Raw genomic sequence first — 15109 nt, 5'->3', positions numbered from 1 at the left:
TTCCAAGCGTGCGAGGTTGGGCTGTCTTTTAACGCCTTTCAAATCTTGGCGCTTCCTTATTTCACATCACCTTGGACAATAATTGTAAAGCTAACAGAACTACTCGGCTGCAGAGTTACACCTGTTACATCTCTCATCGACATCTCTCTTGATCTGACATATTCAGGGATTTTCTCTGCCATTTGAATCAGTCCATTTAAAAAAATGGTAGTAATATACAAAACAATAATAATATAATTATATAATATTGATAATATGCATAATATGAAAATATATTAAATATTTTGTATATAATCTGTTTTCAATATACATCATAACATATTATGCAGCACAGTTCTTTCATAATTTAATCTGTTAACATTTTCAATACATATTGTCAACATTTATATAGCGCCTTTTTAACCTTAACGGTATTCAAAGCACTTTACATTGCATCTCAATCACCAATTCACACACACATTCATACTCCAATGGCGGTAGAGCTTACATGCAAGGTGCTAGCCTGTCATTGGGAGCAACTTGGGGTTCAGTGTCTTGCCCAAGGACACTTCGGCATGTGGAGTCATGTGGGCCGGGAATCAAACCGCCAACCCTGCGATTAGTGGCCGACCCACTCTACCAACTGAGCTACAGCCGCCCACAAGGCTCAAGGGTGAGCAGCGATGACAGACGTTTCATTTTTAAACGAACTGCACTTTAACTACCTGTTAAAGATATCTGTCAAGAACACTCAGTAGACAAAAAAACTCCAGACAACACGAGTTGTCGAAAATCAGATGTGATCAAGGAGCTTTTTACAGATTTATACCGTGCATGCCATTTGAAGAGATGGTAAGTCTCTCCCTCACAGCTTCATTCCCATTTAAAAATCAAACATGGCGCTACTGTGAATAAGGTCTATAGACCAATCCACTTATTTACAATGTTTAGAAAGCCCGCTGACTGTTGTAAGATTTGACAGATTAGATGATTAAACGAACGTTTTGTGAAGACGCAAAACCATCATAAATACTAACATATTCTTAGCAATACAGTTACTATAATGAAATAAGTTAATAACAAACATGTAATCATGTTCGCTATAAAAATATGCTGCTTGAAACTATCTCAGTCCTGATGATGATCTTGAAGCCACAGAAGTCAACTAGAGCCCTCAGAATACATTTTCAACAACATAATCTGATAAATTGACTTTAACTCTTGGTTTTTGCCACCACTTCCTTGTTTGACATAAGCGGTGACATTGCCAAAGCATTGGTCTATTGCGTCACGTCTTGCTGGAAATCAAGTGACTAAAGAGAAAGGTCACAATATAGGCTACATTCACTCTTAATGATTTAATTTACAGTTTTAATGTTGTATTAACTTTGCATAAATGCACAATAAAATATAAAACAAACATGTCCAGAGACATCCAAGTGGTCTCAGTGGTTTTGTATTTACCAGCTAATGAATTGTTAAATGTGTTTTTTTTATTATTATTGCCAAAGTGGTCTTAAATTATTATTTTCTTGGCCTTAAGTCTTAAATTTCATTGCTTCAAACCATAGACTGTAAAAAAAGATGGACGACGCCCCTTCGCTCTTTTCCATTGGTGAGAACTGAAGCCGCCAGTGTCCCGATATGGCGCTGACATCTTGGGACTCGAGTCTGCGCAAGTTGCGATTTCGGGACAGAACCTGCGCGTAGTGAGCAGGAAGTAAAGCCGCCGAATCAAGGCCCCGCCCTCACTCTCGCTGAATCAATCGCAAGCACACGCCCCTGCACTTTTGACTTTTGACTTATGACGGTGTGAAATAATTAATTATAGAAATTTAGATATTAAATTTAAAGCTCCAATCTCCTCAGTCCTCCGAAGATCCCGGAAAAAAGTCAGTTGGTGCTTCAGTGACTACTTCGCTCAGAGAACCTGTCAATCACAGCTGTCAATCATGATGTCACAGCAGCATTATTATAGCATCAAATAACTAAAAACAAACTTATTTTTAAAACAAACACTGCCACCCTAACCCTAACAGTAAATGACAGAAACTATCTTTGGAAAAAAGATATGTGAAGTGTAATTTAATTGTTTAGTTGGTCTCACGTCCCGTTGAATAACATGGGGAGGCGGGGTTTATGACCTATACTAGGACCAGCCACCGGGGGGGGCGATCGAGACGTTTTGGCTTCACTTTTGAGGGCACACTTGCTTCAAACCTGCAGAAACCCTGAAAGAAAGTCATACGGGTTTAGAACTAGTGAACTGTTTATTAAAAGTACTTGTGACTGTCTGTATCCTGATGTGATTCCCCTAAAAATAGGAACTTGGTCTATGACTTAAATTGTTGATGAAATTGAATTGAGATTTTACTAAATCTGTAAATCATCATCATCATGACATTCAGAGTTTGATTTTTGACACTTATTCTTGTGCCCTGTGCAGATAAATAAATGTATTTTTTCTGTCTACATTTTTGCTCGTTGACGTTGTTCAAATATTGGCTTTTTTAAAGTGACTCACAACTGGGACACGATGAAGACCGCGGTGAATAACTACATCGGTTCGTTGAACTGGGGCTACAGAGTTTCCTTGCGAGACAAAAATGTAAATTACGTCAATGCTTTCGCTGAGTTTGTGGAGCCCCACAAGATCAAGGCAAGTGTGTTCAAACCCAACAATGTCTGATTTATTTATTTTATTAATTTTTTTTTCCCCCTTTATGAACATCTTCATTATTGACGTATTAAATATGGTAATGCTGTGTTTTTTTTTTTTTATTGACTTATCTTTTGTTTACTCTTCCTCACAGGCGACAAACAAGCGTGGTAAAGAGACGTTCTACACTACATCCAAGGTTGTTCTGGCAACAGGCGAGAGACCTCGTTACCTGGGCATCCCAGGAGATAAAGAATACTGCATAACCAGGTGAGTCTGAGGTTACACCGGTAAACTCTCTCTGGAGAGCAGCTTAAACTGAGCTGGACCGCAGGGGCTCGTTACTGGAGCCGTGATCATTTATTTACAGGATTTATAGATTTAAAGCTGATTCATGCTCAGTCACCAAGGGAAAAAACGACTTCACTGAACTGCATGACGCACAAGTGTATAATCTATTGTTTATTTCCTCAACCCAGAAATGTTTTAGTAGCTTAATTTTCCACAGCTACCTGTATCACATAGAATTAGGGTTAGATTTAAATGAATATCTTGTTGCATGAATATTCTGAATAAGGTGTTTACATCGCCCAAAATTCAGATTAATTCTGATTTGGACTTAAGGGAACAGTTTGCCCAAAAATGAAAATTATAAACATTTATTCACCCTTTTGTCATTCCAAACCTTGGTCCATCTTTTTAAAAATTGGCTTTACTCCATTAAACATTAAAGCACCCAAAAGTGTCCTAAAAGTAGTCCATGCGACTTGTGTATCATATTCTTCTGTCTAGACGTACAATAGACTTTAGTGAGAAACAACTTGGAATTGAAGCCATGACTTTGTTGCGCATTCATGAGCGCTATGAGAGAAGCTTTTTTTACTGTGGCTCCTTCTTGCATGTTGCAGGTTCTCACATGAATTTTGTATTAAAAGTGAGTCACTATCCACTGCCATTGTATTGCAGACACACAGGGGCAACTTTTATTAAAACATCTCCTTTTGTGTTCTGTATAGGAAAAAATGGTTATTACGGGTTCCTATTGAAGGGATAGTTCACACAAAAATACATCATGTGATGTATTCACGTCAGCACGTTATTGACGTAATCTCACTTTTCTCGGATGAGAAATCCAGAATGAGCACACAAACGTGCCATTGTGAGTAAACGAACCAAAACAACGAAGCATCTTTACAGCATTCCTCCAACTCTGTTGTAAACGGCGCCGCTCTTCCAGGTGTCTCGCATGCGTCTGTTCTTGCCAATACAATTAAGTCTCATGGATGATTTGTAGTTAAAAAGTACTTGAATATTGATCTTTTTACAGCAATAGCAATCGTGTTGCTTTAGAAGACATTCATTTAACCAGTGAAGTCATATGGATGACGTTTATGCTGACTGCTTACTGAGCTAAGATATTTTTCTTCAAATTTGTTCAGCAGAAGAAAGTCTTGCACATCTGGGATGGCAGTAAATGATGAGAGAATTTTCATTTTGGGGTGAACAATCCCGTTAAGTAAATTAGCTTCTGATGACATGGTCATTCAACCTGAATGCATGTGTGGTCTTATTGCTCAAGTCTGGGATTTCCAGACTTGTCATTTGTCAGATGAGGAAGTGTTCGAATAAAGGTCTTTGGCAAGAGCCAAGACTCTTTGCCAACTTTTATGTTTAAAGGAACACAGTAACTACACCTACACTGAAACTGAGATAAATGGCTAGTTTTTTGACTGTCCACCAATTGTGGACTATACAATAGTCTCACACAGTTCTCTCATAATCGGAGTATATTTTAAGAGACCTGTCTGTCACAAGACAGATCATAATTCAAAAGACATGATTTCGTTATGACTCTGTTTATTTAAATGTAATTTGGGCAATTAGTTTGAAACGGGATGACGCTTAAGGCTGGTGTAAACAGGGTTCTAAGATTTGTCCACTACAACCAAATTCAAAAGTGGTCAATAACACACGTGACCACATTAGGCTTGTAGTGTAAATGCTCATCCGTTCGAATTTGTCCAAACAGCAGCGTAGCACCACCCACTCCCCTGTCAATCCAGTTATGAGTGGTTTTCAAATGAAATAACCATCTAACCAGAAAATGTAAAACAAGCGAGAAAAGAAGAGGTCCTAAGACGTAACCTTGGGGAACACCACCGGTGATGGGCGCACTTGTGATCGGAACACCCAAAATGCATCTTAATACCATGTGTAAACCCTGTGTAGTTACTGTGTTTTGCATTCGCAAGGCAGCATAGCTCTTCAGTTGTGTACTCAATGAAGTTTGGGGTTTTTTTTCCGCAGTGATGACCTGTTTTCGTTACCCTACTGTCCCGGGAAGACTCTGGTGGTCGGGGCGTCGTATGTGGCTCTGGAGTGCGGGGGTTTTCTGGCCGGTTTGGGTATAGACGTCACCATCATGGTTCGCTCCATTCTGCTGCGCGGCTTCGATCAGGACATGGCCAATCGTGCGGGAGATTACATGGAGATGCACGGGGTCAAATTCCTCAGGAAGTTCGTTCCAGTTAAGGTTTGTGCAAATGTGTGCTGTTAAACATTACAGAAATGTGAAATTGTTAGGTGTTATCTATAGAGTTTATGAAGTACTGTGATCAAGTCATGGCCTCTTTCCCCATATAGTGATGGTTGAATGCATAAACCGTAGATGATATAAAGATACAACTGAACATTTGCACCTGTATGTCCAATGTCAGAAACTGCAACGTCAAATTCCTGGCCAAGAAGATCATGTTGTGATAAAACACAGCAGTGATTGTGTAAATGTTTCTCAGGTAGAGGAGCTGGAAGCTGGAACTCCAGGTCGACTGAAGGTGACTGCCAAATCAACCGAGAGCGATGAGATCATTGAAGGAGAATACAATACTGTGAGTGTCATGTTTGTGTTAATAATTTAAGCATTTCTTTCAAGGAAGGAAAATAATTTCACTTCAGATTTCTGTGTAGCTATCTGTTTATTTATGGCCATTTTCCAAGACCTAGTAAGCTGCCTTCAAAAGCAAATTAATGGGAACTTCACAAGTGACTAATGTGGAACATGCCCCATTGGTAGCAACTAATTGGCATGTGCATCATTGTAACGGAATAAGGAGGAGGTGGGAACCGGCTGAACAGTCAACATAATGTCTTAATGCAAAACTCAACATAAACCATAACACAAACAGACACGCACAACGCGGCCGCATGCTTCTCTCTCCCGAACCGGTGTCTCCAGCTGCCCCTTATCTCGCTCTCCCGCTGATCAGCTGTTGCAGTGCCGCCTGTGGTCCATCACGGCCTGGCCACGCCCTCCTCATCAGAGTCATAAAAGTTGCGATATTTACGATGCGCATGGGAGGCTCTTTTTCGGTTAGCATGTTGCTTATGACTCTATTTTCATAAGCACAAATATGCAGCTCCTACTTATGTATGAATATTTTTCAAAAGTGTGTGCAAATTGGGGTCTGGTATCTCAGAGTATTGACACTGACTATCACACCTGGAGTTCGAATCCGGGGCGTGCTGAGTGACTCCAGCCAGGTCTCCCAAGCAACCAAATTGGCCCGGTCGCTAGGTAGAGTCACATGGGGTAACCTCCTCTTGGTTGTGATTTAGTGATTCTCTCTCAATGGGGCGTGTGGTGAGTTGTGTGTGGATCGTGGGGAGTAGCATGAGCCTCCACATGCCACGAGTCTCCACGGTGTCATGCACAACGTGTCACGTGATAAGATGCGCGGATTGACAGTCTCAGAAGTGGTTGCTACTGAGACGTGTCCTCCACCACCCGGATTGACGAGTTACCGCACCACCACGAGGACCTACTAAGTAGTGGGAATTGGGCATTCCAAATTGGGAGAAAAGGGGATTATATATATATATATTTATTTATTTATTTATTTATTTATTTTCTTTTTTTTAAGTGTGCAAGTTTAGGTCATTAATGTTGCAGATTTTGACAAGAACCTGAGTGTTTGTTTCTCTCTCTCAGGTGTTGATTGCAGTGGGTCGTGACGCCTGTACGGGAAAGATCGGTCTGGAGAATGTTGGAGTTAAAGTCAATGCAAAGTATTAATACTTTCTCTACTTTGCTTTTGGTTTGAGTTCTTGCATTCATCTGTTCTCATAGCCCCGCCCCTCATTCATATACAAAGACCTTGTTGTCGTAGTAACATGGGAGGGGCCGGTCACTGAAATATCATGGTGAATCAGCAGTATTGCTACTGAGAACTTGGAACTGTGACTAGACGCACATTCAGTGTGTGTATAGAGAGCAATTGTGTAATTTAAAAGGGTTGGGACACATTAAACAAATTATATGCTTTCAGTAGTCTGGGAAGATTAATTTTAGCTCACAAACAAACCTTGAAGTGAGAGAGTATTGAGATGGTGTGTGTGGTTGAGTCCTTATGTTAAGGATTAGTGCATGATAGAGGTTTTAAATCGTTCTCAAGCAGAGTCATGTGATTCCATTTGACCCCCCCACCCCCCAACACATGGGTGTTTCTTCAATTGCAATACTTTCACGTCCCAGGGGTTGACTTTTTTTATTAAATTGAATTTAAACTTTTTTTAATTTTTTGTTCTAGTTATATGAAAATCACATTAAAACTGACTTATTTAATTGTTTGTATTTACAATACATTCAATGTTAGCTATGAATTTAGCCTTGGCAAGACAAAGGAGTCGAGCATTTTTATTTATTTAAAAAAAAAAAATGTTAATTTCATTTTCATCAGCGTCATTTTTACCATTTTCTATTAAACAAAAATAATTTGAGATGTTTTAGAGATTACTCTGGTGAGAATTTTCATGATTTGTGCCTGAAGTTGAAGAAACACCCTTTTATGAGTGTGCTGAATGGCTCTCTTGTTCTCTTTCGAGTGACTCACCTCTATGGCCAAGCGTTCATCGGTGAATTTTACAACTTGAGTGGTTTCATTTCAACAGCTCATTTTCTGAGTAGTTGTATCATGTCCTTTATCAGCTAATATGTGCATTTCAGCATTGTGACGATTGAAACGCAAACATTCGGACGAGAACATAGATTAGTATTGTGTATATATATATATATATATATATATATATATATATATATATATATATATATATATATATATATATTTATATTTAATTTTTTGTTTGCAGTTAGGCTTTGCTTTAAAATATTTGATCTTGTCAGTATAGCTTGCAAGATATATTTTGAGTACTATGATTTCTTTTTAGTAAATTGGCAAAGAAGCAAACACGAAAAAAAATATCAGATTTTTTTGGTTTGAGCCAAAAATATCAGAGCTCCTCAATAAAGCATTAGTTAGCATGAGATGAAAAGTAAAAGCCACTTAATCAATCTTTTTTTTTATATATATATATATATATATACACTTTATTACTGCCACATATAACATATACAAATGCATATTTTCTTAGGTGTGGCCAGTGGAAAATGATGGAAGGGTGGGAAAACATCCTTATACTTTACCATGGATATAAAATAGCTGTAAATTATATAGCTATAAATGTAACTCAATGGCAGTTTGTAATTTTCAACCCATTCTCACTAATGCTATTAAGATGAGCATTCTTGCCATTTTAACCAAACTTTGTTAGCTTGACAACTTTGGTGACAAGTGCAGAATTTGCAACAATGTTCAATACATCACAGTATAATATATATTTTTTTTTTGCAATTGTTCTTGTACATACCGAGTACATAACTCAAACATTCACAGTAATGGTTGGAAAAAAGTTTGTGAACCCCTAGGCTAATGACATCAACAATAGCTAATTAGAGTCAGGAGTTGACAAACCTGGCATCCAATTAATGAAACACGATTGGAGGTGTGTGTTAGAGCTACTTTGACTTCTAAAAAGCACTCAAACATTTTGAGTTTGCTATTCACAAGAAGCATCTGCTGACGTGGACCATGATTCATAAAAAAAGAGATCCCAGAAGACCTACAATCAAGAATTGTTACTTTGCATAAAGCTGGAAAGGGTTACAAAGTTATCTGGAAGAGCTTGGATATTCATCTGTCCAAAGTTGGACTAATTATCTATAAATGGAGAAGATTTAGTACTATAGGTGCTCTCACTAGAAGTGGCTGTCCAAATAAGATGACTCAAAGGGCACACCGCAGAATGCTCAATGAGGTAAAAAAGAACCCTAGATAAAATTCGAAGGAATCATTTGAACATTAAAAAGGCATAATGTTCATGGCGGGACACCATGAAGGAAGCCGCTGGAGCAGTTCTGTAAGGAAGAATGGGCCAAAATTTCTTCTGAACGTTGTGCAGGTCTAATCAGCAGCTACTGGAAATGCTTGGTTGATGTTATTGCTGCCAAAGCAGGATGGACCCGTTATTAAATCCAAGGGTTCACTTACTTTTTCCCAGAGCACTGTTAATGTTTAGTGGGATTTGTTCAATAAAGACATTTTTTTTTATAGATTTATTTATTCTTTTTACTTTTATTTCAGTATGCCCTGATAATAACACTGGGCTTGTACTCTGCCCTCAAGAACAAATAAGTCATATTTTTTGGTGCCCCTCTTCTTTGCCCAGGAATGGGAAGATCCCAGTGAATGATGAGGAGCAGACGAATGTTCCTCACATCTATGCCATTGGAGACATTCTGGAGGGAAAGTGGGAGCTCACGCCTGTGGCCATACAGGCAGGAAGACTGCTGGCTCGTCGACTGTTCGCTGGATCCACTTTGAAGGTCTGACTTAGACAAAGATGTGGAGCAATATATTAAAGATAATGCTAATTGTATGTCTATATGGTGTGATCTGTGCTGAGCAATTAAAGGGATAGTGTGTGTTTACAGTGTGACTATGTGAATGTTCCCACCACCGTCTTCACTCCGATGGAATACGGCAGCTGTGGTCACTCCGAGGAGAAAGCCATTGAGATCTACGGACAGGAGAACCTCGAGGTGTGTTTGTAAACAGACGTCATGCTGTTTACAGATAATGACTGCTGTGTTTAATGATGTTTTGGTGTTTTATGATGTGCTATTTTCTCTGCAGGTGTATCACAGTCTGTTCTGGCCTCTGGAGTTCACCATTCCCAACCGGGACAACAACAGGTGCTACGCCAAGATCATCTGCAATACACTTGACAATGTAAGACACCATCATCCGTGCTATACAAATACAGTTTAAAAATGACTTTCATCAAATGTGCAATCTTTATAGGATTTCATCTCTCTGTAAATTTAAAATACAATTCATTGAATAAAAACCTCCTGGTGATTGAGTTGTCCGGAGTAGTTTTTAACTCCTTTCTGTCTGCAGGACCGTGTGATTGGCTTTCATTATCTGGGTCCTAATGCTGGAGAAGTGACCCAGGGCTTCGGAGCAGCTATGAAATGTGGAATTACCAAAGATCAGCTGGACAACACCATCGGAATACACCCAACCTGTGCTGAGGTGAGTTTCCTCTGACCAGCTTTAATCCACTGACTAACTACTGCAGTATTAAATGGTGCAGTCTATTTTTATTAGGGGTCAAGCCCTGAAGAGGCAGAGACCCCTATTGTGTTTGTATTATTATTATTATTCTGCTCTTGAGTCTATGGCAGCCCATAGAACCGCTTGCAGGAAAGTTATTAAATTTGGCACACAGATAGAGGACAGACTGATCTGTTACCATAGCAAAATTTGCCGTCTCTACCTCAAACCCTTTAGCACCACCAACTGCCCAAATTTGCACTCATGTTTATTTGAATAACTTTTGAACTGTGAGTCCTAGAAACATAGTCTTGTATAATTCTAAACGATAATTAAAAAAAATAAAAACTTTTAAATCATCATTGTATTTGTTTCAAGATGGCGCCGCAGATTGTTGCTTTGGTGTGGAGCTCCTTAGTGTTTTTGTTGCTTTTGTTTGTCATGTTTTTCACACTCTTTCCTGATCAGTTTCACCAGGGATGAACTGCTGAATATTCGGCAGAGCATACCTGGTAATTGTTTGCTGGTGTTTTATTATTCAGATGTTTTATTAGGCATCTTAGCACGCGAGGAAAGCTAGCCGGCGCGCTTGTGAAGCTTCGTCAAAACAAACAACCTACTTCTGCTCAATCAAACAAACAAGGACTTTTCTAGCTCGGATGCTCTGTTTCATGGAAACCTGGCTGAATGAAGCCATCCCAGACAGCGCGTTACATCTGCCAGGATTCCGGCTGTTCAGAGCGGATCGCGCTGTGGAATCATCGGGAATAACGAGAGGTGGTGGAACATACTTTTACACCAACGAACGTTGGTACAGATGTAAGCGCATTGAAGATGATGTGCTGTCCTAATTTAGATGTTCTCTTCATCAGTTGTAAGCCTTTCTACTCGCTGCGGGAGTTTTCCTCATTCGTTCTGGTGAGCGTTTATATCCCACCTGATTGCTGATCACGTAACAGATGCGGCGCAACACCCAGACGCATTATTATTCTGTGAGATTTTAATAAAGCTAAACTCGCCCATGAACTCCCAAAATACAAACAACACATCACATGCCTCACCAGAGACTGAAATACACTGGACCACTGCTACACCACTGTTAAGGATGCATATCGCTCTGTCCCACATGCACCTTTAGGACACTCCTGATCACTGTCTGGTTCATCTTCTCCTGACATACAAGCAGAACCTAAAATCAGCTAAGCCTGTAGTAAGAACTGTAAATAGATGGACCACTGAAGCAGAGCGGGAACTACAAACATGCTTTGACTGCACTGATTGGTGTGTTTTTGTAGCTGCAGCCACAGACCTGGACGATACGGTGACATCATGTATCAGTTTCTGTGAGGATATGTGCATCCCTACTAGGACATTTTTATCATTCACTAACGAGAAACCATGGTGTACAGGAAAACTCAGACAGCTTTGTCATGCCAAAGAGGATGCTTACCGATGTGGAGATGAAATATTGTACAACCACGCCAGGAACTGTGTGGAAAGGACTGGAAAGCATCGCCATGGACAAGACTATTATATATTCTGTAAAACCTCGACAGACCTGGGACTTATACAAGGATCCTATTTGTGGACTTCAGTTCAGCCTTCAATACCATCATGCCTGATGCATGACCCGGCTCTCTGTGCCAACCACAGTCTGTCGATGGATCACCAGCTTTCTGACAGATATGCAGCTAGTGAGCTCTCATCCGGGACCCTCGCTATTAGCAATGGTGCTCCTCAGGGATGCGTTCTCTCTCCACTGCTCTTCTCCCTGTACATGAATGACTGCACTGCAAAATACCCCACTGTCAAGCTCCTGAAGTTTGCAGATGACACCATGGTCATCGGCCTCATCCGCGACTGTGACGAGTCTGCATACAGGTGGGAGGTTGATCAGCTGGCTGTCTGGTGAGCTCACAACAACCTTGAGCTGAACACTCAAAACAGTGGAGATGATTGTGGACTTCATAAGAAGTCATTCAGGTTCCTGGGCTTCACCATCTCAGGACCTGAAGTGGGACCACTCACATAGACTCCATTGTGAAGGCTCAGCAGAGGTTGTATTTCCTTCACCAGCTGAGGAAGTTCAACCTGCCATAGGAGTCATTGAGTTCTGTGTACATCTATAACTGTCTGGTTTGGTTCAGCCACCAAATCAGACAGAAGGAAACTACAACGGACAGTCAGGACTGCGGAGAGGATAATTGGTGCCCCCCTGTCCATCCTCTAAGACCTGCATGTCTCCAGAGTAAGGAAACATGCAGGAAGAATCACTCTGGACCCCACACACGCTGTCCACTACCTCTTTGAACCTGTTGCCCTGTGGCCGGCGCTACCGAGCGCCAGGACATCCAGGCACAAGAACAGTGTTTACCCTCAGGCCGTTTCACTCATGAACAATTAAACTGCTTTCCAGACTCCCATATAGTGCAATAATGTAAATACATATCTCCAGGAACATATGTACATTTGCATATTTAATTAAATAACTGTGCATACCCCTACCTTGCACATGTATTACCACTTGCACATGTTATATGTCCTATGTCTATTTATACTCTTACCTTGTTTTATATTCTGTGTCTCACAGTAATGTTCTGTTTGCACTTGTTTTTCCTATCACCAAAAAAAAAAACAATTCCTTGTGTATGTGTGAACACTTGGCAAAAAAAAAATCTCATTCTGATTCTGTATTAGTATGTACGACTGTAGTATCAAAACGTACGACATGGGCATGGCTACTTTTACTTACAACCATTTAACTCATGAACGGGAATGAGATATTTTCACAAACTTTTGAGCACTTATGTAGATGTTTTAGCTGCTAAAATATGAATCTAATTAATACTTAATGACTATTGCTTATGTCCTTAAAGGCCCTTAAATGCTTGAACCCCGTTAATTGCTGCTTGCAGCTATATTTGGCTTTTATGTTCATCACATGATGCAAGACATTTTTCCAAAAAATACTTCTACTTTTTTAATTACTGAAATTATGATTACCGAAAATTGCACCTTTTTTAGAATATTTCTGATATTCTGTTTGAAGTTAATAGTTAAAAGTGCATAATTATAATGTTTTCTTCTCTATATTTTTTTCCAGATCTTCACCACAATGGAGGTCACCAAGAAGTCTGGTGGTGACATCACTCAGACGGGCTGCTGAGGTTAAACCCTGCTCGTTTAACAGGCTGTCTGTTCTAGTTTAAACCAGTTTATCCCTCTCCGTTCAGCATAAAATCACTCTAGTAATTTCAGGTCATCAAAAAGCAGAATAACGTGATCTTTGATGTGCCTTTGTTGCTATAGAGACCAATAATGAGATGAGGAGATGATGATTGACAGCCTGTTAGACAGCGGGGTTACTCTGCTCAAACTCCTTGTCAAAGTCAGAAATGCACCAATTTGTGTTGTGCTTCACAGTTTTCTTTCTATATTTCACATGTACAATCTTATACGCACATACACTTGGTACTCTGTGACGTTTTAACCCATATGCCACATTTAGTGGTGGGCTAGGACTGATGTTTTTCTGGTCTTTGACTTTAAAGTGGTAAATATATATATATATATATACACATACAGTTTCAGGAATGCACCTGGACTTGATTCTTCAACTCTGGCTGCGTACTTTAATTTAATTTGTTTTCTTTGGTTGTAGAAGTCTATTTTTCTATATTAAAAGATCAGACCACATGGGTTTGTCATCAGTTGCTTGGCTCGGCAATAACATTCCTCTGTAGGATTATAGTAAGAGGGATTTCACTTCCCGATCTCATTATTTTCCGATTTAGTGGTCAAGTAATTAAGAGAAATGAACTGAAGCGCAAACCAAATGCTGCATGTAAATGCATTTCTCCTAAAAGTATTTAAACCAATGGCGTCTCAAATCTAAAAGCAAACTCATTTGTAGTTTGTGATGCCTAATGAAGCACTTAGAAATATCAATATGAATATGTATGTTCATGTTTTTATATATGTTTGCATCCTCACTGGTTTTGATGTTTCTGTTTGGAAATTTAATTCAAATATAAATGCATGTTTCTTTTGTTTTAGTTGTTTATTTGCTTTCTGGATTAAGACTTTCCATCTCAAAATTGTACACTTTTTTTTTTGGCTTTCTAACGTTTGTATTTAAGGGGCAAAGTACTTACTGATATTAATGCCACTCGTTGAATGTACAAACGTTTCCATGGCAACACTTTAGTTAATTCTATTCAAGAACTTTAATAAAACTATGTACACAACCTCAGTAGCAGGTGTATTTTTAAAAACATATTTATTTAATCTGAAATTATTAATATCTTAATTAACAATCTGAAATATGCTAAACTCCATCTTCTGTTTGGTGCCACTAGTGACACACATTACGCACTGCAGCTTTAAAGATGTTTTTCAGATTTCTAAATTGTGATTGGATAAATGCAATTTAGTGTGCTAAATATTGATAGTAGAAATGTGAGATGAAATCAGCTGGTTACACAGGAAATGTCTGCTAACTTTATTCAGAGGAAATAAACCATTTAATTTGTGGTGGGAATGAAAGTGAAGCTGTAAGGGAAAGACTTGGTCTTCAATGGCATGCACTGTTTAAAGGTCATAGATCACATCTAACTTTGATGACTTTATCAAGTTTTTTGGCTACTGAGATTTATTTGGGAAAGCTTCATCAGTTGGGTTTCCACCTTGGACCTGTAAGATTCCTGGAGTCCCTATCAATAACAAACACATTTTAGTTTGAAATGGCAATTAGCATATACAAATATTCAAATGCAAAATGGCCTATAATTATGTCAAACAATATCAAATAACCAAAATATCGGTGCATGCCTACACTGGAGAGAAGAACTCGCGCCAATAGAGCTGTTCAGCTTGTAGTCCAAAAACCCGGAAGAGAATTTGCAATGGGTTCCCTCTGGATTTTCCTATGGGTTTTTATAATGGGGTTTTTGAACTTGTGTAAAACAAGGTCTGTGGTATACGTTACTTGATACGTGGACGTTTTGTTCCAAAAACATAA

General features: G+C 39.3%; 1 protein-coding gene across 1 annotated transcript in view; it reads left to right on the top strand.

Annotated features, from left to right (window-relative positions):
• Window positions 1–14333, top strand: part of txnrd3 (thioredoxin reductase 3) — a 28384-nt gene extending 14051 nt beyond the window's left edge. Inside the window, exons 7-16 of the mRNA XM_052129845.1 lie at window positions 2496–2638; window positions 2793–2908; window positions 4946–5171; window positions 5434–5526; window positions 6627–6703; window positions 9200–9356; window positions 9465–9572; window positions 9667–9762; window positions 9934–10068; window positions 13193–14333. Coding sequence (XP_051985805.1) covers window positions 2496–2638; window positions 2793–2908; window positions 4946–5171; window positions 5434–5526; window positions 6627–6703; window positions 9200–9356; window positions 9465–9572; window positions 9667–9762; window positions 9934–10068; window positions 13193–13255 — 1214 coding nt within the window. The 3' untranslated portion in view covers window positions 13256–14333. The remainder of the gene's footprint in view (window positions 1–2495; window positions 2639–2792; window positions 2909–4945; window positions 5172–5433; window positions 5527–6626; window positions 6704–9199; window positions 9357–9464; window positions 9573–9666; window positions 9763–9933; window positions 10069–13192) is intronic.
• Window positions 14334–15109: the final 776 nt, after the last annotated feature.

The sequence above is a fragment of the Xyrauchen texanus genome, chromosome 7 (genome assembly GCF_025860055.1).
Source record: "Xyrauchen texanus isolate HMW12.3.18 chromosome 7, RBS_HiC_50CHRs, whole genome shotgun sequence".
In the NCBI taxonomy this organism is placed as follows: Eukaryota; Metazoa; Chordata; class Actinopteri; order Cypriniformes; family Catostomidae; genus Xyrauchen; species Xyrauchen texanus.
Note: the sequence above shows the minus strand (reverse complement) of the source record. Positions and strands in the feature narration are given on the sequence as shown.